Raw genomic sequence first — 23,210 nt, forward strand, 5'->3', positions numbered from 1 at the left:
GGGTGACAAACCAAATCCTGGAAATCCTGGAATTCATACAAATGTTCATCTCTTTTTAAAATTCAATTATATTTTCTGGATAATATCATTTGTATTGAAGAAAAATGATTACATTACAAAAGACTGCAAAGAGAAGCAGACTTTTGGACCCCATAAAATAATTACCAAATGTCTGGTTTTTATGTAGGGTGATGTCATTCCACAAAAAAAAAAAACATATCACAAGTGTCAGTGAAATTCTAATTGAATTATTCGAATGATTATCTTTATAGTAAAGGATCAGTGGCCATTGAAAAGGCTTATTATGGAAGGCACCAGAGGACACATTTTGCAGCTAATGGTGATAGGCGTTTTGCTGGGGTAAGATTCTTAATACCCATAATTCCAAAACCTCTTTCATAGTATCTTATATAACAAATTACAGTTCTTATTCCATTTATAGTAAAGCAAAATCTATTTCACTGAAAAGAAAAGTTCTCCATCTATTATCCATTATTTTAACAAGTGCTTTTATCTCAGACTGGCCAAATGGATCTGTGTCTCTTGTCTACCTGGTATTATCGTGAGCAAATTAACCAATTATCTATTCATTATATCCATCCATTATAGATAAGCGCGAGTGTTTTCACAGTAATCTTGTATCTTTTTAGCAAGACAGATAAAGATGTATTTTTTTGTCTGATGATGATCTGACTTCTGTTTGACCTTATAGTGCAACCGTCCCAGGACACAGGGCCATCCAGACCCCTGACTATGATGACACCTCCACGCCTGAGATCCTGAACCCTTCCTGGATGGCCACCATCCCTGACATCTACTCCCTATCCGACGTGACGATGCCCGGGACACACAACACCATGGCCCTGTACGGCGGCACACTGGCCGAATGCAACTCCTGGTCCCTCGCCCTCCAGCTCCGTGCCGGAATCCGCTTTCTGGATATCCGTGTTCGCCACGCCAAAGGCAACCTGACCATCCACCACGGCATCTCGTATCAGTATGCTCACTTTGGGGATGTGTTAATGGACGTGGTGGCTTTCCTAAGGGAGTATCCTTCGGAAACGGTGTTGATGAGGCTCAGAGAGGAGTTGAGCGACACGCAGGATATTTACAACACAGTGGTGCGCTATATTAAAGAGTACGCACACTGGGACCTGCTGTGGCATAGTCGTGAGATGCCAAGCATGGGAGCGGCGCGAGGAAAGCTGATCGTATTGCAAGACTTCACCGGCCCTGACCTGGGAATACGCTACAACTCACTGGACATAGCAGATGACTGGAAGGTAAGGACACACTGATGGTGATTTGTGAGTATGGGAGGGACTTTTCAGCTTGTGGAGAAAATAAACTCTCTTAAAAGACACTTTCACACTTTTACTGATCCAACTAATGTTGTTTCAACCTTTGAAATTCAATAAACAATGATAATGGAAATGCATTTTAAACACTTTTGGAATAAAATTGCTGACAGTTGCTTTGTGCATTTTAGATAATTTAATATTTTTACACGTTTTTGCATAATTTAATAAAATTACAGCTTGACTGGAAATGACATAAAATATTCTATTAACAAGTGATACTGACTACAAGAGATTTTTCATTATTTTCTTCACACATCATGTTTCATATCTTAATGTGTATAAAAAATGTAAATAAATATATTACCATTCATTAATAATAACTAATTATCAATAATTCATAATTAAATCAATATAATAATAATAATACATATTTTTATATTTTTAATTATATAATATATAATATTAATATTTTTTTAATATTTAAAAAAAAGTAGCACATCCGCATATAGAATGATTTCTGAAGGATCATTTGACACTGAAGACTGGAGTAATGGCTGCTGAAAACGTAGCTTTTTCATCACAGGAATAAATTATATTTTAATATATATTCAAATAGAAAACATTTATTTTAAATTGTAATAATATTTCACAACATTACTGTTTTTACTGTATTTTTAATCAAATAAATGCAGCCTTAGTGAGCATAAAAGATTCATTTCAAAACCATAAAATCGTACCAATCCCAAACTATTTAACACAATAATGTTTATGATTTAAATAACAATATTACAATTTATTATTTCAATATTTTTATTTGCCACAAAAGGTAGCTTCCATGCTTTCAAGACAGTTTTAATGTTTAGTATGTTCATGTTCATATAACCAAAAAATAAATAAAAAATAACAAAAGTATCCAAACCCTGGAAAACAAGCAATGGGGTGGGAGACAAAATATTACATTAAATGTTTGAGTCAAAGGGTTCTGGAAAACAGACTTACTGAGATCCTTAGGAGACTCTTTATATTTAGTTTCCAGAGTGTAATCTTCATCTGTCAGCTGTCTTTAAAAATCCATCAGAGCGAGTTTTTGCTCCCTCACCACATTTTTGAAATTGTACTGATAAAAACTTTTTCTCGCCCCAGGTGTCCTCTCTGCAGCCAGAGGAAGTGGAGAAGAAATGGAGAAGTGTCTCCACTCATCTGGAGGCAGCTGCTGTTGGTAACAAAAACCAAATGTTCCTCACCTACAGCAGTGGTGCCAGTATCCTGGCACATCCCAATGCCCTGGCCCGGCAAATAAACCCCCGCCTGCATGAATATCTGACAGGCTATGTCGGTCATAGGAAGCGGTTTGGTATTGTAGCAATGGACTTTCCTGGTGCCAAGTTAGTGCAAGCTATTATAGGCTTCAATTATTGAGAGACAACGGCAGGACGTCAGGACCAATACACCTGCAACTCACCAAAATACTTCATTAATTGACACAAATCCCAGGTATAACTGTGACTCAAATTACCCATACCCTTGAAATTTCCATAACCGTGACAGCAAAAGTTTGAGCTTGCTGGCAAATTTTGCAATATCTGACTTAATAAAGCACTTCGACAAATTTCTGTCATAACACCATGTCATGACAAAATTTGAAATAAAATGCTCTCCTGTCACTTCATAAGGACTTTAATAAGATCTTTTTTAATAAGTCTGCATTTTCATGGCACTCAAAATAGAACACTCTGTCCTCTTTTCTGTGTACAACACAAAGGAATGGTGTTAACTGACATCCTTCTCAGAACAGTCTTCAGCAAGCTGAGTTCACACAAAGTACAACAAAAGTTGTCTTTCTGTACTATTACATAAGCCTCAGATGTTACAAATGGAAATTTTCTCAACTAACACTATTTGTTTTATTTTCTGTTCTATTTCAAGAACAAGTTCAAGTTTAATTCAAGTTAAATTTCTATTATGATTCACTGACAAGAAAGGTCTCATAAGAGCCATTCGCTCTAAAATCAGACTTAACTGGTTGCGCGGACACACTGAAGAATATTACAAGGAACACTTTCACTTTCAGAGTTTTAGGATGATGTTCCGTCCACATCGGTGGACGAATGTGTAACAAAAATAACGTCATAAATCATTTGGTTCTGGTATTCTAGTATTAGTCCATTCACACCAAGTATGACAACTTATGGAAGTCTGATTCCATAAAAAGGTGAATTGTGATTTATTTGATCTCATAAAGATCAATCAATCAATTTTTTCACAGAATTCTGAGCATTTATAAGGAAAAATCAGAATTGCAAGACATAAAATCAGAGTTGCGAGACTCATGCTGCCTTAATGTGCTATCAGAATTATCGTAAATATGAGTTTCCTAATCTGAAATTGGACATGAACGGACGTATAGAGGCCTTATATGTCCAATTTCCGACTAGGAAACTCGTATTTATGATATATTATGATAGCATGTGAAGGCATCAGAATTGTAAGATATAAAATCAGAATTGCGAGATGTAAACTCAGAATGGAATGACATAAACTTTACTTTCTCACAGTTCCGAACAGATCACAATTCTTACATCTCACAATTGCTTTTTTGTTAATAACTCTGAGTTTATCCACCTTTTTCCTTCAACACGGAAGTAAGCCTATGGCTGAGACTTCTGGTTCATTAGCCGTTATAGATAAATAATGAGGAGAAAAACAACGTGCAGTAAATGGTAAAACTGTTAATTAAGATATATATTATATATATATAAGAATACATTAAAATAATATTGTAAAACACACATTTTCAATATCAAGCAGCAAAACGAACTGTTTTGTACAGCTAAAAATAGCAGGACACGGATGAGACCGGAAGCTAGACCCATATAATTTACAAATGGCCATGCCCATTTTTACGGCAAGAAAAAGGTGGATATCTTGCAAGAAAGAAAGAGATTTAAACTCAATTGAATTGCAAGAAAAAAGTCTGAATTGTGAGATAAAAAGTTGCAATTACCTTTATTTTTTATCCTGTGGCAGAAACAAGCTTCCGTAATAAATAGCTAAAACAATAGCTATACATTTTTAGTAGTTATTCTAATTCAGTGAGAACAGGAAAGTCTACCCCACAGCTATAACAATAAACAGCTCTTATAATAAACAGACCATTTTTGTCCGTTGGTGCAACTGACATCCATCTAGTAAGTTGAGTTAACACAAAGTAGGAGAGAAGTTTGTTTTTCAGTAGCATTACATAAGTTGCAGATGTTACAAATGGAAACTTTCTCACGCTAACACTATTGGTCTATTTCAAGGACAAGTTCAGGTTTTAAATCACATCTCTGCCACAGCGGTGGAGCGCTGTTGTTTGCCCCCGATGCTTATCTCAATGACAGGGTCTGCAATGAGTCATCTGTGCAAAAGCAAATGTTTAATGCGTGCAACATCTGCAGGTAATATATAATAATATAGCCTTCAAAAGCACCTAAACAAACATATATTGAACTTAATCTGACCGAACCATTCAAGGAAATCTGTATTTGTTCAAGGTGATTCATTAGCTCTTATTTCATGCTACATGCATGTTTAATGAATTTATACCTGGTAAGCACTCATGCATCACCAAGGCTTTTTAGAAGAGCATTTGACTGAAATTACTGTTATGTTAACCTAGAATGAAGGCCACACAAACATAAGATTCAAACTGTACATCCGCAGTGTGCTTGCATGAATTCTGGTCTACAGAAAGCCTCGGCCGTATACGATGCACTTGACAGTTAACCGGCGCCGGAACGCAGCAGGAGGTAACTAGCTTTACATCTTCAGTGTCACGCTTCTGCGTCCCATCATCTCTTTCCCCATGTTTATGACATCACATGAGCGTTCCTGTCCCTGGCTCTGCACGCCCAGGTAACAAGACACGGAGAACGACACCCCATGAGAGGAACAGAAGGATGACAGAAGCTGTGTGAATGTGTTTAGCTCTGCGTCCAAATCGTTTTTCCTCCCTCTGCTGCATGCAGATTGAGACAATGAAAAAGTGGGCTGCGAAATTGATGCAAGACAGGCTGTGACTGAAGGCAGCAACAAGGCCGTCAAACAGGCTTTGAGTGAAAGACACCAGTGTTGTTACTTGGGGTGGGAATCATAAGTTTAACAATCCTTTGGTTACTTAACAGTTCTATTTAACTATACTTTATAAATTAAGAACAGTTTGAGATACAGAAATGCAATTCGTTGCCAAAAGCTGGAATTATTTAATAACAAACGTAAAATGACAAATTATGGTAACAATTCATTCATCCCTTTATTAATATATGATGAAATTAATGACTTACTTTAGTTCATTAAGTGTCTCTGATTAGCTGCTCTAACTGATTCATAAGTGTTTGTCACTCAAAAGAACCGGTTCATGAGAGTCTTTCACTCGGGAATCAGACTTTACTGGTTGACCTATATGTTTTGATTCACTGATAAGAACTGACTCATAACCGTCTTTTGCTCATATTCACTGGTCTGGCTGTATGATTTACTAACAAAAAAGGCTCATATGAATCATTTACCTTAACTTTTCATGCAATTAGTAGAATAGTATTGCTGGAAAGTGTTTTAGTGTGATTTTCTGTCCACATTAGTGGACGAATGCATGCGCAAGAATGAAAAGAATTTATTCTGGCTGTATAATATTAGTACTATATCACTGAGATACTGTTATAGATTTTGTATATAGTTAAATTTTTTTATTTTAGCTTTTTTGTAGTTATTTGAGTATTTTTGCAAACTAAATGAAAATAGCTAATCATTCTAATCGCTTTCAGAATTATTATTAAATATATATATATTTTTTTTAAATATTGATGAACATTGAAAACATTGACAGTCATTCAGACTTTAAAATGCTCCAACATTTAATGTGGCAGACAAAATCGTCCTTGGTGGATGATAAAATAGTTATCTTAATCGTAATCATTTAATTGCGAACAGGCCTTTATTCAGAACCGATTCCCAGTTCCCAACACTAGTTGATACAATATTGCGAGACTGTTGGTTTGTTCGATTAATGGCTGACATGAGCAGAAACCTGTTAGAAAACAATGTTTACTTTTGCAATTCAGCTGCACAGAAATGACTTTTTCTGTTACTTTTCTCTTATCCAGAGTGGAAGCGCTATCTCTATTTCTCCTAGTATGTAAAAGGGAATCATTTTCAACTGCATTTGTCAGGAAAGAATAGAATTAATTATATAGAATGATTATATTATTATATAAATTACCTTTTTAATTGTCTGGTATTATGGTATGCATTCAAAAAGTAACCTGATTGCATAGCATGAAAAAAACAATTTTACTTGAATTTTAGATGCCCTGCTGCACAAAGTAAATAACGCCAATTACAACCGTCAGAACACATTTCAATAGAGTGCGTCATGGTGCTTAAATCAATCTGTCTTTTAGCCTGAATGGCCTTTAATGACAAGTCATTTGTGCAGTGCAACCCTTGCTGGTCTGAATACGTCGTGCTCAGTGTGCATTAGCTTGGCTGAATTGATTTTCCCATGTAAAAAATAATAATCTTAGAGGGTGTTAAGCCTGGTGCGGTCATTTACCTGTTCCCTGCTTTGTCCTTGAATATTTCTGGTCTGATTTGTTCAAATTCATCATCGACTTTCTTTGCATCATCCAGTCATAAGACCTAATTGTAATGCACTTACAAAAAGTGCCTACTGTAGGTACTAAATTAAACTGCCATTAGCACAAATTAAACTTCCTTGCGTAATGAGGCAAAACTAGTTCATCAGGTCCAGTGCTATAGACTTTTGCTAAGGTACGTCATTTCTAACAGCATTTGAACTAATAACCTTACTGGCTAACGTTTCCTTCTTTTACAAGAATCAAAGGCAATTATACTTTGTTCCTAGCTAGTTAACTAGAAATAGCAAACAGACAGAATATTTATCCTTGTGCTGTGCTGAAAATCCTTTACCTAAAAATGACTGGCCTTTTAAAAATTGCTTATAAAGCTGTCATTATGGTATATTATCATCAAATCTTGGATTCAATATTTTTGTCAACTTATTCTTTCAATTATCACAGGTTTCGTATTTTATTTCATTTATTTATTCATTTATTTATTGGAACAGATTGCCATTGATCTGAGTTTATGCACCTCAGTTCTTGAGTGGAAAAAAAAACATTATTTGTGAATAATTTTGGCAATGTTGAGATCAAAGCTCAGAACAATGAGGCCTACAATCAATCAGTCCCAAAAAGAAATGCAACACCTGTGCTAATTTTGAGAAAACGAGCTGACAAAAAGATTGAACCCAATATTTGGTGGTAATAATAATAATGCATATTGAACAATTTATAAGCAATTTTTTAAAGGCTGGTCATTTATGACTGGGAACAACACAAATGCAACAAGATGGGAAAAAAGAAAAAATAATTATCTTTTTTTTCCCTTATACCCTTAGTTATACCCTATTTCATTTCGTTTTGTTTTGTTTTTCAAATGGTTGTATATAATTTGGTCACAACTTTTGCTAAAATCATTTTAACGCATTTATTCATAACTTAATGTATTTTAGTTATGAATCTTTAACCAGCTAGTTCAAATAATAATAATAAAAAATACAATTTACTCAACTTTGTATTGTTTTAAAGCCATGTGATTTATTTGACTTTATTTCTTTTTAAGATTTAAGTCATCTTCCACAGACCTCAGATGCCATTTATGGTCACCTATATTTAAATACGCTGCATAAAGATGTGTGTCGTGACAATCACAGTCTACTTACATTGTAAAGAAAAGCATATTGATGTCAAATTCCTCAAAATATCATTTTTTTTTATAAAGGTTTGGAATGACATGAGGGTGAATAAATGCTGACTGAATTTACAGCAGATTGTAGCCTACTTGTCTCCCATGACACTTATGCGTTTTGCTGTTTTTAAATTGTTTTGACCTTTTGCTCTAAACATATTAAGCTGCATTTGAAATGTGCATTCTAGATCAGATTTGACTGATGGATGCAGTATTTGGTATTTATCATTTTTATTTCCTTCTTCCTAACTTGATTAGTGAAAAGGTCCCCTCAGCGTAATTTGATAAGTGATATACAGTCCAATTTGTAATCTCCCTCTAAGATCTTTAGCAAATATACAGTCTTCTTTTTTTTCAAGAGACCTGCGTCAGTACAGAAAGTCAGCTTGTGAGGTAAACATCTTATATTATTAGTCATTTGACGCAGCTGTTTAATTGAGATGGGACCGAGGGCTTCTCTGCAGTGAAAGACTGTGAGAGCTGCACAACAAATCAAAATGTGTCACAGAAGCCGATCGGTCTCGCCGGGAATTATGGGGAAGATTCGAGCGATGATGACAACTTATGAAAAACACTGTCCGAATAATGATAAAATGAACCGAGAAGGCAAAAAATAGAATGGAGATGGAAAAAAAGGATAATAAGACCCAAAAATGGAAAGCCGAAAGAGAACGCTAAGGAAAAAAGGGAAAGAATAGGCGCCTTGCACAGCAAGAAATGCTGGCAGAGAAAAGCAGGAGGGGAGGAGGAGAGAGAAAAAGGGGAGATTGGGAATCATAAAAAGAGGAAAGCGCATTTATAAACACGTCTCTATAGTAACCAACTGGTAATTTGGCTGGTGGGAGAGGGAGAGAGCAAGGGAGGGCATGAGGGAGCAGCATTTACCATAGGCCTGTTATTACGGAGAGAGAGGGGGAAGAGAGCCAGGGATAAAGGGATAAAAAGGCTAGAGAGACGGTAATATGAAAACGAGGGATAGAGAGAAGGGGCTGCATTAAGGAAAAGGGGAAGAGCATAGAATACCAAATGAAGGTGAGTAATAGGACACAAACAGATGAGATTTAAGGGTGGAAAAAACAAGGAGGATGAGATTATCAAACAAATTGCATTGGTCCTCAAGATCTGTCAGCGCTGAGCCCCGGAAAGCTCTTATCTGATTTTAAGTCACTCTGTAAAGGTTAGACCAATCAAATTGGTCAAATTTGACAATTTGAAGAAAGAAGAGCTATCAAGGGAGTGAAAAACACCGGTTTGGGTAAATAGTTTCTCTACTGCTCTCATCTAAGGAAATTCAAATGTTTATCTCAATACAAATCTAAATATTGGAGACAATAAAAAATCTTTTTTGTTTGTTTTTTTTGCGTTTTTGCACAAATGAAATTAAGTAAAGCACTTAAGTTAAGTAAAAATAACAAGGTGAACAAGTACATCACTGAAAAAAATGTAAAAACAATTTTCACTCATCAATTTTTAGGAAATGTAAAAATGTATTACAAAGAAATGTTAAAGTGAATTAGACTTAAATAGTATCTCTTGAAAACATACTAAAGCAATCTTTGTTTACATTATTAGGTTTTATAAAACTGCTATTAAATTTCACAAATAATAAGAAAGAAACAGCAAGTATGTCTCTGAATTAAACATGACATTTTGAAGTAGAAAGACAGAAATAATATTTTCTTGTAAAACATTTGAAAAATACAGTATATATATGTTTTATACTGTACTCATTTTAAGCCAAGTATTTACAGAAAATTCATTTATCTTGATTTTAGACAAACATTTGTATTCATTTCTTGTCACCGTACTGACATTAGCACATAAAACAAACATAAGGTGTCAACACTTTAGTTTGATTCATGAACAAGGTTCACCAATGAGTTATACAGGTGCATCTCAGAAAATTAGAATAGGGTGAAAAAGTTCATTTTTTCTTGTAACTTATTTCAAAAAGTGAAACTTTCATATATTTTAGATTCATTACATGTAAAGTAAAACACTTCAAAAGTTTTTTTTAGTTTTAATTTTGATGATTAGAGCTTACAGCTCATGAAAGTCAAAAATCAGTATCTCAAAATATTAGAATATTTACATTTGAGTTTCAATAAATGACCATCCATAAAGTATAAATTCTGGGTATCTCTTGTTCTTTGAAACCACAATAATGGGGAAGACTGCTGACTTGACAATGATCCAGAAGACGATCATTGACGCCCTCCACAAAGAGGGTAAGTCACAGAGGGTCATTACTGAAAAGTGTGGCTGTTTACAGAGTGCTGTATCAAAGCATATTAAATGCAAAGTTGACTGGAAGGAAGAATTTGGGTAGGAAAAGGTACGCAAGCAACAGGGATGACTGCAAGCTTGAGAATACTGTCAAGCAAAGCCGATTCAAACACTTGGACTTCACAAGGAGTGGACTGAAGCTGGAGTCAGTGCAGATAAAATTTAATTTTGCTTTTCATTTGGAAATCAATGTCTGGAGCCTGGAGGAAGACTGGAGAGGCAGAATCCAAGCTGCTTGAAGTTTCCGAAGTCAGTGATTATTTGTGGTGCCGTGACGTCTGCTGGTGTTAGTCCATTGTGTTTTATCAACTCCAAAGTCGATGCAGCCATCTACCAGGTGATTTTAGAGCATTTTATGTTGCTCTAAAATGCTGATTTCCTTTCCCAGCAGGACTTTAGCACCTGCTCACACTGCCAAAACCACTTCCAAGTGCTTTGCTGACCATCATATTACTGTGCTTGATTGGCCAGCCAACATGTCTGACCTGAACCCCATATGGAATCAATGGGATATTTTCAAGAGAAAGATGAGAAACAGTCAATCCAACAATACAGACGAGCTGAAGGTCAATAGTGCCTCAGTGCCACAGGCTGAACGCTTCTATGCCACACCTCACTGATGCTGGAATTTGTGCTAAAGGAGCCCCGACCAAGTACTGAGTGCATAAAATGAACATACTTTAAAGAACTTGAACTTTTCTGTTTTGCAGATCCTTTTTTTGATTGATCTTTGGAAATATTCTAATATTTTGAGATACTGGATTTTTGACTTTCATGAGCTGTAAACTCTAATCATCAAAGTTAAAACAAAAAAAAAACGTTTGAAATGTTTTACTTTACATGTAATGAAATTTAAAATATATGAAAGTTTCACTTTTTGAAATAAGTTACAAGAAAAAAATGAACTTTTTCACAATATCATTTTTTTTTTAGATGCACCAGTAGTTAAAGAGTTGTAGTCTGAATCAGCTCACTCAACACTATCATTATGTTTGGTAACGTAATATATACTAAAAATAAACTAAGAACGATTACTGTGTTTTGCTGTACTTGTGATACTTAAAGTAGTGCAATTAATGTTCATTTGACAACATGTAGTTAAAAATAAACACAGCCATGGTGCTTTTGATAAATATGGTAAATACTGAACAAAAAAATTACAATTGTTTTATTCAACACTGTGGCATTAAAATTTAGAGGGTATAATATAGTTAAGATATGATTCCCATCCCTGTCATTGGGAAGTTTTGCTGCGATCATGTCACCGAGAGTGAAGTAAATGACACATTTCCTGTGCTCTCTCTGCCTCAGTGTGAACAATCTCCAGCACTTATGACCAAGCTTTAGAGCGCTGATAATAGGACCTGCTCTGCTGAGACACCACTGAGGAGGGTTAGTGTTTGTGTGTGTGTGGTAGATCCTTTACGTGATAAACATACTCAAGTCTCACAAGCAAGTTGCATTCTGTGGCAGTTTTGGTTTCTGAATAGCCTTCCAGCTGGAGACGGGGATGGAATTGAAATGGTCCGTAATTTGGATTGTCTTTTGCTTCAATTTCCAAGCCAATTGCCACCCCAAATTTCAAAATTGTATTGGAATTGACCTTCTGTGCCAAAGTGATTTTATTTCATACTTTTGTGCACCATCACACACAGATACAAACACACACTTTGCTTTATTCCGGCATATTTTGTGTTTTGTGGGTTTGGATTTGATAACCACTTTGCCGCACTTTACAATAAGATTCTATTGCTTTAACATTAGTTAATGTGCTAGTTATCATAAAATAACAATGAAGATTCCTTACAGTATGGAAGTGAGTGCAGCTACCAGCAACTCTTTAGTTACCAACATTCTTTAAAATATCTTCTTTTTTGTTCAATATAAGAATGAAATTCATACAGGTTTGGAACAACATGAGGGTGAGTAAAAGATGACTATATTAATTTTTGGGTGAACTATTCGTATTTCTCTGCCCTTTGAAGGTGGAGTATCACAAAGTAGTCATAGTGTGCATGCACAACAGTACACTGTAAAAAAAATAAAAATAAAGTTGAGCCAACTTAATTTTAACCAGCTTCAGCAGATTTTTGAGTTCTCTGAACTTATTTTTGTAGGAGATTCTCAACTTTTAGTTGTATAAACTTAAAACAAGTTGAGAACTCAAAAATCTGCTGAAGCTGGTTGCCTTAAAATTTTAAGTTGGCTCAATTTTTTTTTTTTAACAGTGTATTTGGACGACTAGATCGCTCAACTTAAATGGTTATTTCACCCAAAAATGAAAATTCTGTCATTAATTACTCACCCTCATGTCGTTCCAAACCCGTAAGACCTTCAGAACAGAAATTAAGATATTTTTGATGGAATCTGAGAGCTCTCTGACCCTCCATAGACAGCAAGGATATATGTAAAATAGTCCATGTGACATCAGGAGTTCAACCGTAATCTTACGAAGCAACAAGACTATTTTTGTGCGCAAAGAAAACAATAATGATCAATGTAAGCAGCGCTGTTTACGTTCAACATGCACACGTTTTCTACTGAACGTAAACAATGCTGATTACATTGATCACTTTCTGGGGTACTCTTCAAAATGGCAGAACACAGTAACTCGGGGAGAAGAATTGTTGAATAAATATTAAAATATAAAAAAGAAAATTTGTTGTTTTTTTGCGCACAAAAAGTATTCTCGCAGCTTCGTAAAATTACGGTTGAACCCCTGATGTCACATGGACTATTTTACCAATGTCCTTGCTATGTTTCTGTGTGTTGATCGTGGTAATATCTTTGCTGTCTATGGAGGGTCAGAGAGCTCTCAGATTCCATCAAAAATATCTTAGTTTGTGTTCCGAAAATGAACGAAGGTCTTATGGGTTTGGAACGCATGAGGGTGAGTAATTAATGACAGAATCTTTATTTTTGGGTGAACTATCCCTTTAACGGCAGGCGGATTTGAAACGGGCTATGAAGCGGTATTAAACGGTACACTGTAGTCCTAACTGTGGCCAAGCATACTGAGGAAATAGCTGGATTTGTTTGAATAAATATACATTCATTCCCTGATACTGTCACGGTTAGTAGCATCCAGGCAGGCAAGAAGGCGCGGGGTTCACTCATAACCGGAGGTTTAATAATACAAATCAAAACACTAATACAAAAGGCACAGAATAACTAGACATAATCCACTCAACCTAACTTTAAGACACGACAATCTAGACAAGGGAACTCAAGACTTATAAAGACCAGGGAACACAAGAGCAAACGAGATAATTAACACAGAACAGGTGACAGGACTAAATGATGATTACTAATTAACTAAATCAGAACAGGAACTACCAAATAAGGTCAAAACAGAACAGGAACAGACATGCTACAGTATCTCCCCCTCCCATAACATCGGGGAGGGGGGGGGGGGGGGGGTGGGCGTCCTGGAGGCTGGAGCAGGACCAGGATACGACAGGGAAGCCTCCAGGGCGGATCTGGAGACTCGGGAGGCCATGGTGGATCTGGAGCCTCGGGAGGCCATGGCCGATCAGGAGACACGGGAGGCCATGGCGGATCAGGAGACACGGGAGGCCATGGCGGATCAGGAGACACGGGAGGCCATGGCGGATCAGGAGACACGGGAGGCCATGGCCGATCTGGAGATTCGGGAGGCCATGGCGGATCAGGAGACACGGGAGGCCATGGCGGGACTGGAGACACGGGAGGCCATGGCGGATCGGGGTCCTCGGGAGGCCATGGCGGATCTGGGTCCTTGGACGACCATGGCGGATCGGGGTCCTCGGACGGCCTTGGCGGATCGGGGTCCTCGGGAGGCCATGATGGATCTGGGTCCTTGGACGACCATGGCGGATCGGGGTCCTCAGGCGGCCTTGGCGGATCTGGGTCCTTTGTGGCCTTGGCCTTTGGCCTGGCCACACAAACTGAGGCTATATGGCCCCCCCCCCCCCAAAATTTCTTTGGGAAAGTTCCCCTCTGGGGGCCACATTGGAGGAGGGCGCTCTGGAGGAGCGGACTCTTGGGGGCGCTCTGGAGGAGCGGAGCTGGACGGAACCAGCGGAGACGAAGGAGAGCTGGACGGGACCAGCGTAGATACAGGAGGGCGCTCTTGCAGCGCGGACACTTGAGGGCGCTCTTGCAGCGCGGACACTTGAGGGCGCACGGGAGGCGCGAAGCTGGATAGAACCAGCAGAGACGAAGGAGAGCTGGACGGGACCAGCGGGAACTCAGGTGGGCTGGACGGGACCAGCGGGAACTCAGGTGGGCTGGACGGGACCCTCTTTCGAGGTGCAGGGATAGGAGGACACAGACGAGGAGCAGGCACTGGATGGCACTGGCGAGGAGCAGGCATCAGAGTGCGCTTGCGAGGAGCAGGCATTGGAGGGCACTGATGAGAAGACATTGGAGAAAGAACGGGAGCCGAGAACTCCGGGGGAAGAGCCTCATCCATTAGCCCCCTGTCCTGAATCTGAGGCGTGGGCGGCGGAATTTTTTTCACCGCTGCTGGCGCAACGTTCATCGCCCTTTTCGGCGGTTTCCTCCTCGCCGCGGGCGGAACATTCATCGCCGTGCACAGCGGGATCCTCTTCGTCACGAACGGCGCAACGTACATCGCCCTTTGCGGCGGTTTCCTCCTCGCCGCGGGCGGAACATTCATCGCCGTGCACGGCGGGATCCTCTTCGCCGCGGGCGGTGGACCTTTATGGTTGGGCAGGCGGGAGGAGTCGTTGGAGAGGTATGTGGAGGATCCTGGCGTGGGAAGAGCTGGGGAGACGCGGTGCGTTTCTGCTGGAGCGGGATGACGAGTTTGGGGAATTTCCTCGACTTCTTCGTCGATTCCATTAAGACAGAAAATTAGATTAATAAGCTCGATCAGGGGAAAACTACCTTTGGGAAGCTCGCAGCGAATGATCTCGTCATCCAACCCCAGCAGGAAATGTGCACCTAGAGCTGTGTCGCGCCAGCTCACCTGGTTGGCGAGCTCGAGGAAAACCTCCACATATCGCTCCAACCTCAGGCCGCCCTGCCGCAACCCATACAGAGCGACTTCAGCCGGAGTCATTTCGACGATCTGTTTAATCTTCTGTGTCGGTCGTGTCTTCTGTCACGGTTAGTAGCATCCAGGCAGGCAAGAAGGCGCGGGGTTCACTCATAACCGGAGGTTTAATAATACAAATCAAAACACTAATACAAAAGGCACAGAATAACTAGACATAATCCACTCAACCTAACTTTAAGACACGACAATCTAGACAAGGGAACTCAAGACTTATAAAGACCAGGGAACACAAGAGCAAACGAGATAATTAACACAGAACAGGTGTCAGGACTAAATGATGATTACTAATTAACTAAATCAGAACAGGAACTACCAAATAAGGTCAAAACAGAACTGAACAGGAACAGACATGTTACAGATACAACATAGTGGGGAGCCAGTTCATTTTAGTGAATCTGTTTGTTTGGACAGTTCGTTGAAATTATGTAATTCTCTGCGCAGATGTCTGTGGTTTGTTATTTTAATAAACAAAATATTATAGCACAGTATTTTTGCAAAGTTATATAGTATTTACTTTGCGCTGTTCGTCAGTATTGGCAATGTCTGCTTTGTGAATTGGGTTAAATCTTTTCCGTGATTTACTCATAAGCATCGTGAATGTTTCGATTTGTTAATGAAATAAACTGAATCAGTTGAAAGGATTCTTAAGTCAGCGACTCAAAGAACTAAGACGTAAAAGAATCCCCGAACCAGTTCTTTATACTGTTCGAATGAACCGATGCGCTTACTTGCAATACATCAGTATAATTATGACTTGTTTTCTAGTGCTTTGGTGGTATTTAGCGTAGATTGATCTGCTAAAACTGAATAGATACATTTTACTCAGTTGGGAAGAAATTAAGAGAAAAAAACTAATACAAATACTCAAATACAAATAGTTTTTTATCAGCAGTGGCTTTAAATTATGAGTAGCTTGTAGCTTCCCAACCCTGGTGTCAACGTTCTATGGCAACCACACTGGGGTAATACACTGAGGGTGCTGTTTCTCCTGGGTGTCTTACGTATGGGACATCTGAGAATAACGGTAGAGAACACAGTTTCACCCACACCAGCTAGACCCCCAGAGACTGGTTCCCTTGATAGGGGGAAAATGAAAACTCCCAGCCTAGAATGCTACATTAATCACATATGCAGTCCCACAGGACTAGCCAGGTCGCACTGCTAGGTTTGAACCACAGTGAGTAGAGTATTAACAGCCGTGTACCACTGTCTCTGGGAGTGATGGTGGAACCCTCTAAAGGGAGTTTTCTCCTTAATTCATAAGCTGGAGAAGGTGGAATGGGACCCAATGTCAGACTAATATCGCTAACAGTGAGCAAAACAAAACACAGCCCAGCCCAGCAGGTACCATGGACCTATAAAAGCATGTTGTCAAGATTAATGGGAAGAACAAATCTACTTATATGCAGCCTGCATGTGCCCTGACCAGAGTTAGCCTTGAGGTACCACATTTCTTATATGTTTTGACTGTTGCATTGTAGGAAAGGCCCATAGGGAAATATATGGGAAACTAATGGTTGTCTGATATGACACTCATAGTGACTGCAACTGCTATATTTATAAAGCTGTCATGTAGAGCCAGTGTTTAAGTATAGACTTGTTGTTCCTTCAAAGAAGGCAGCACTAATGATACTAAAAGTGTGGAGAAAGTGTTTTATCCTCGGATTTAAGGAACATATTCTCTGTATCACTTTACAATTGTTCAATTTGTTCAAAAAGTTTGATTTGTTAACTTTGGTTAATGCATTAGATATTATGAACAAACAATGAACAATACTTTTACAAACTAGGTTATGTTTCATTTGCATTTTTAACATTGGATACATTGTTTACAGTTTTTATTTATTCTATTAACTTTATTTAATCTGAGAGACATTTTTGTAAAATTTAAATGTTTTTCTGTATTTTTTTTTGTAGCACATGATGAAAATTATAGTTTTTTTTTATAATATGAATCCATATAATTATTTTTACATATCTGCTAAAATTGTAGCTTCTGTTTTTCCCACATTTGAACATATCGAATTAATAAGTGTAACTGATGTGGGAATTATACTTAATATTTTAAGTAAATTCTTTTCTAATTTTAATGTGTATTTTAATGTAGTAGAGTATATTTACAAATTAACATGAAAAAATTACTAAATTACTAATTGCTGTGATTCTTCTGTTCAATTTTAGTTCATGAAATCTAATGCACTTACTGTTAATAAAGTGTTACCATATCTTTTTTCTCCTGTTTTTGTCTAATATGTATTAGCTAAATTAACAAATGTAATTGATGTTGTTTTGTTTAATAAATTAACATTTACCTAGATGAATATATTAGTAAACTTTTTTTTTTGTTCATTTTTAGTTCATGAAATCTAACGCATTAACTAGTGCTAATGAATTGATTTTTAGTGTAAAGTGTTATCACAGTTCTTTTTCCTGAGCAAGAGATTAGCAGGTTTCAATTCAAAAACAATCAATAACACTTTATAGAGCAACAGCAGTAGTTTATGTAGGTATCTGTTCGCTTTTGTAGCAGATGAAATGCCAACTCTTGTTCCTGCAGAACTAGGAGTGAACTTCCAGCCCAAATAGCTCCCAGTGATGCCAATCTTCGTGAAACACAACACTTAAATGTGTCCAGATAATGCTTCTAGCCTTTTCTCTCAAAGCGTTTGTTGCCTCGCAGAAATATTGCCATTATCTAGCCATTATCATTTCTAAATGCCCTCGTAGGCTTGTTACTCTATTCCTCGGGCAATTATGACTTGGTGGAATGGAAAAAATAAAGTGCCGTTTCACAGTTTTTATGTGTGTGTTTGTACATCGCTCTCATCCGTCTCAGCCAAATTTAAGAACCCTGTGATGGCTCGGATTGGCTTAGTGGCTGTCTCTGGAATGAGAAGAACAAAAGTGGAGACAGACCAAAAATGCAACAAAGAAAGAAAAGCAATACAATCATCTTTTCCCCAGAAGGAGGAAAAAAATAAACCAAACATAAGCACCGGAGAGCTGAGATAAAGCAAGATTTACATTGTCCCCTGCCAAACCGTGCCGTTTCGAGATGAAATTCACAGAGAAGGTGGCCCTGGCCCTGCCTGTTGGCTGGCCCCGGTGAGTTCAGGCTTCCCCGTTCGAGTCCTGAAGGAAGCGGTTCCCCAAGCAGTGGTGCGTTCCCACTTAATCCTGCTAATCCAGCATCTCTCCACATGCGGCTCTTGGAATCTCGTTACTTGACTTTGATCTGCTGCCTGCAGAGAAGCCGTCCCAACGTGTTCCCTGCCACTGAAGCTCAGCCTGGGGTTCCAAAACCCCTCCAATGATCCACACGGAGAGGCAGAAACTGGCAGACGGTGCCTTCCGGCTACAGAAGTATTTAAATCATGTTAGGAGAGCATTTGTTCGGGTCACATTCGCCATGACCTTGGAATATTTCTTTCTTGGCAGGGACAAAAATAGTTATTTACTTCTAACTCTGGTGTGGAGTTTTAAATTCAGTGTGCTCGTATCAGCAACTGTTGCATTCGCTCAAATATTCACTTTCCACTTTGTTCTGATTGGCCTAATATCAAGCACTTGATTGGAAATCCCATTTGTTTTCGAATATGCAAATGCAGCCGCAAGTTGAGGTGAAGTATGTAAATGAAGACAAAACGCTTGCAGGCGTACTTCCAACACTCAATAATCCACCCACTCACACGCTTACTCAAATACCCCCCTTATATGCAAAAATATAAATGTAAGATTTATTAAGATTAAGATGCTGCAGTTGCTGCAGTTAAGATGCTGCACTTTAACTTCAGATGATTTCTTGGATACTTTTTTTCACTGTCGTTCTTTGAATAGTTATTAATTAAACAACTCATTAATATTTCAGAGTAATGAAATAAGTTTTTCAAAATCTTTTTCATCTTCTTCACGGCCTATTTAAATATGCAAGTGAAATTAGTGTGTTTGGTTTATAATTTTCTCTTTTCAGCTCAGTCCACTAAATTTAGCCTCTGGATCATTTGCCTAATAAGCAGACATTATGTTTTTTAATTAGTGGCAAAGGCTACTGCATCTCAGGAGTGTAACTGCAAACCATTCTTTTGCTAAATGAAATTGTTTACAAGACTTGTGAGTATAAAGACATGGTTTGACCATAAAGAAAGGCCCAGTTTGTGGTGGTGAGGTATGCGTGTTATTTTACTTAGCTTTAGGCCTAAATTTGTCCCTTCATTGCAATACAAAAAAGTAATTTTCTTCTGTATTTGTGTCTTGTTATTGAGTAAAAATATGTAAACAAACCTAAAGCAAGATGCTTGATTGCATGAGATATTAAGACAAAATTTAGTGGACTTGTTTAAAAGAAGATAACAGTTTGCCAATGGGCCAACAAAAACTAAAATAATTCAAAATGTGTTCTCACATTCTCAAGTAAACTGATCTTGATTCAAGGATGTTTTATAGGACAACAAGAAAGAGTACAGATAAAATTGGTTTATGCAGGGCAGAAGTTTCACTTCCTTTGGTCATCCTTTGGAAAAACATGTTTTTTCGAAAATTAGAAAAATGCTAAATATGGTAACATCTAATTTAACTGGTTTTATTCCAGTCATAAATATTGTCTAATAATGTGGAATCAACCTAAATACATTACTTTATATAAACAAAACTGCACCTTTAAATCGGGAAGAAATAGCTCTTTAAGGTAACAATTGCAGGTTGTTTTTCATTGCTTTTTCAAGCATATACACAATATAGTCCCCGTTTACAGTAGATGGCTAAGTACACAAATGCGTGCAAGCTTGTTTAGGTGTTTTTGTGTCATTTTCAAGTTGCATGAATACAGATTCTTGTTTCCATAGAAGTGAAAAGTTTGACACCAACTTTCTAGAGGGAAGAGATAGCTACTCTCTTCTGTTTTATTCTGCTCTCACTTTTTTTTTTTTTTCAGTTTCTGTCCCTGTTCCAGGGGCGTTTTCTCTGAGGAGGCAAGTGAGACAGTGCTTTAACTCAAAATTCGGATGGGAAAATAGTCTACAGGACAAAAATAAAAAGAAGGGAGCAGTGGCGAAAAGTCAGGTGTTTGGTTAAATAATTCTTGTCTCTCATTCCTGCAACAGGCTCACTGACTGACCTGAATTCATCAAACTGGTGGAAACAGATGGACAAATGAACAATTAAACACAAATATTTTAATATTTGTAGCTTTGTTAGCAGATATACAGTTCGAATATACGGATATGAATACATATCGACTAAAAAAACCTATCCCAGACCCTTCAGCTCAGATTTAGTGCCCATGTTTTTTCATTCCTGTAGTAAAATAGGTGTTAAAACAATAATTTCCCACAATGTAGGTCACTGAATTCTCTCCCCAGTCTGGTAATTGTGAATATGTGTGCTTGTGTATGTGTGTCTGAGCTGTACTATCCGCTTCACTTAAAAACATGAGTATGTGACTCCATTAGCATATTGTAGTCATGAGTACTGCTGCTGAAGAAGCACTCCATGAACTTGTTGTTCCTCCAAATGAGCGCTCAAGACGTCAAGATCTGTCTGCTGAACAACTGAAGGATCTCCTCAGTTCTGACTCACTGGAATCTCATTAGTGACACAACTGCTCAGAGTCATTAGCTAAACGGATGCTGGTAATCATTCTTAAAGCGGTAGGACACTATTTAAGACTTCTTTATGGATTCAGGTGTTAATAACTACGTTGTTGGTGATGATGTTAATTTGAAGTTAATTAGTTTGTCCACCTTTCTGCTATTTTTTCTATGTATTTTCCTAATATAGCCCTCTAAACTAAATGAAATCCAGTTTATGTAAAACGTGATATATATATATATATATATATATATATATATATATATAGTATATATATATATAATTATAATTTTAAACAACAACCATTACTCAAGTCCTCAGGGTCACATGATCCCCCAGAAATCATTCTAATATGCTTATTTGGTGTGTGTTTGTGTGTGTGTATAGATAAATATCTATAATAGATAGACATTGGTTGGATAGCATAGAACAAATAGAAATCTTTTGTAACATTTTAAATGTCTTTACTGTCAATTTTGATCATTTTAAATATTAATTTATTTAAATATTTTTAGTTTTAGTAACTTTATGACAATTTTTTTCCACGTTTAAGCAGTCTTCTACAAAAATTACTGCCTTTACGAATATTATTCAGTTTTTCTTTTCTTTTTTTTCTTTTTTTTAAAGAGGAACAGATGCACTACCTACAAAAAAATTATGAGCTTTTAGATGATTAAAAATTCCAATTAGCTGCCATACTTGCACACATTTGTAATATCAATAATTATAATAAATCAGCAGGAAGCAGAACCTCCTCCCACTAGAGTGAAGTTTGTTTCTCTGTCAACTAACGGTACATCGAATCTCCAAATTATGGCTCCAATACTTTGTACAAAATCAACAATGCTGGAATATAACGGTCTGCCGCAGATTTTCACATTTTATCCATAAACCCAGAGACTAAAATATGAAAATGACATGTGCAGTGTTGTGACAGAGGGAACACCTGGGCCGCGCTGGTGCAGGTGTAGCAGTAATAAATACTGAGCGCTGCAGCGCGGGCTCTGACTGTTGGTTGTAATTGTGGGCGTCCTCCCTTAGTAATTGTGCGGATAATGAAGACACAGAGGAGCCACAGAAAACCATCTGTGCAGCTTTCAGAGGTAATGTCCACCAGGAGGGAGGGAGAGATTGGCTAGATGCTGCTTTTTGGAGGCGTTTAGAGATGTTATGGTGTTTTTTTGAGATGCACTCAACTGTTGGTTGGAAACGTAACCAAACCCTCTGGCTGTTTGCAGGTTCCTGTCTTTAAAAAAAAAAAAAAAAAAAAGCCTTGACATGGATCTGGGAATACTTTGACTAACATTTGGTGAAGCTGAGATAGTGAGAGAAGGAAGAGAGAGTCCGCTCTGTGTTTGTGTGTGTGTAGTTGTAAGATCCCCCTCAGGTACGAGTGTGTGCCTTTGCAAAACATATTTCAGAAACGCAGATGGTCTCAGAATAATGGACTAAAGCCGTCCCTTATCGCCACGTCAAAGGAATAATTCAATTTGGAGGACAAACACAGGGCAGAGGAAACAACACTGGCATGAAAAGAAAGAGCGAGAGAGACTGGAGAAATGCTTTCATTAGTCTTCCTGTATCTCCACATACATGTATTCCCTCAATTCATCCACGTTTTGAACATGTTCTCAGCACCACAAAAGGAACTGAAGGTGTGTGTGTGTGTGTGTGTGCAGGTACGTGTGAAGCCTGCCTGTTGTAAAGATAAATAACAACGGAATAAATTACAAATGTGTCTCTTAGACATCAATATTGCTAAGGTAATTTCTCATCCAGCTCTTCCAAGAGAATTATATCTGACCTATACCTTCATTCCAGCCCTTGTAAGGATAATATCTATTTATTTTTACCATTTTATGATCACGTTTTACTGTAAACCACACTAGCAGTGGAGCTAAACCCTGTAAAGCCTGACATATTACTAATAGTCAGAAAAACCTATGCTTTATTGAACCTTCAGACAAAAGTTTGCCGATGTTTGAGAATCAAATTTGATTCATCAGGCTTTTATGGCTCATATAGTAGGATATAGTGAGAAAAAGGAGCTTACACTCGCAGAGGAAAAAATCCCCCACCTCATTCAGAGGACAAAACTGAGCAAAACATATGCAATGTGGTGCAGTCTTTGATAATAATATGACCAAAAAGAAGAAATTCTGTGC

General features: G+C 37.8%; 1 protein-coding gene across 1 annotated transcript; it reads left to right on the forward strand.

Moving 5' to 3' along the window:
* Nucleotides 1-304: 304 nt before the first annotated feature.
* LOC306885723 (1-phosphatidylinositol phosphodiesterase) lies at nt 305-2,969 on the forward strand (the record flags this gene model as incomplete). The annotated part of the gene is made up of 3 exons (XM_079442455.1): nt 305-360; nt 713-1,283; nt 2,445-2,969. 3 exons carry the CDS (start codon nt 305-307, stop codon nt 2,718-2,720), a joined length of 903 nt encoding a protein of 300 aa, XP_079298581.1. The 3' UTR covers nt 2,721-2,969.
* Between the last annotated feature and the right edge of the window lie 20,241 nt (nt 2,970-23,210).

Source organism: Barbus barbus, assembly GCF_936440315.1.
Source record: "Barbus barbus genome assembly, chromosome: 19".
Lineage (NCBI taxonomy): Eukaryota > Metazoa > Chordata > Actinopteri > Cypriniformes > Cyprinidae > Barbus > Barbus barbus.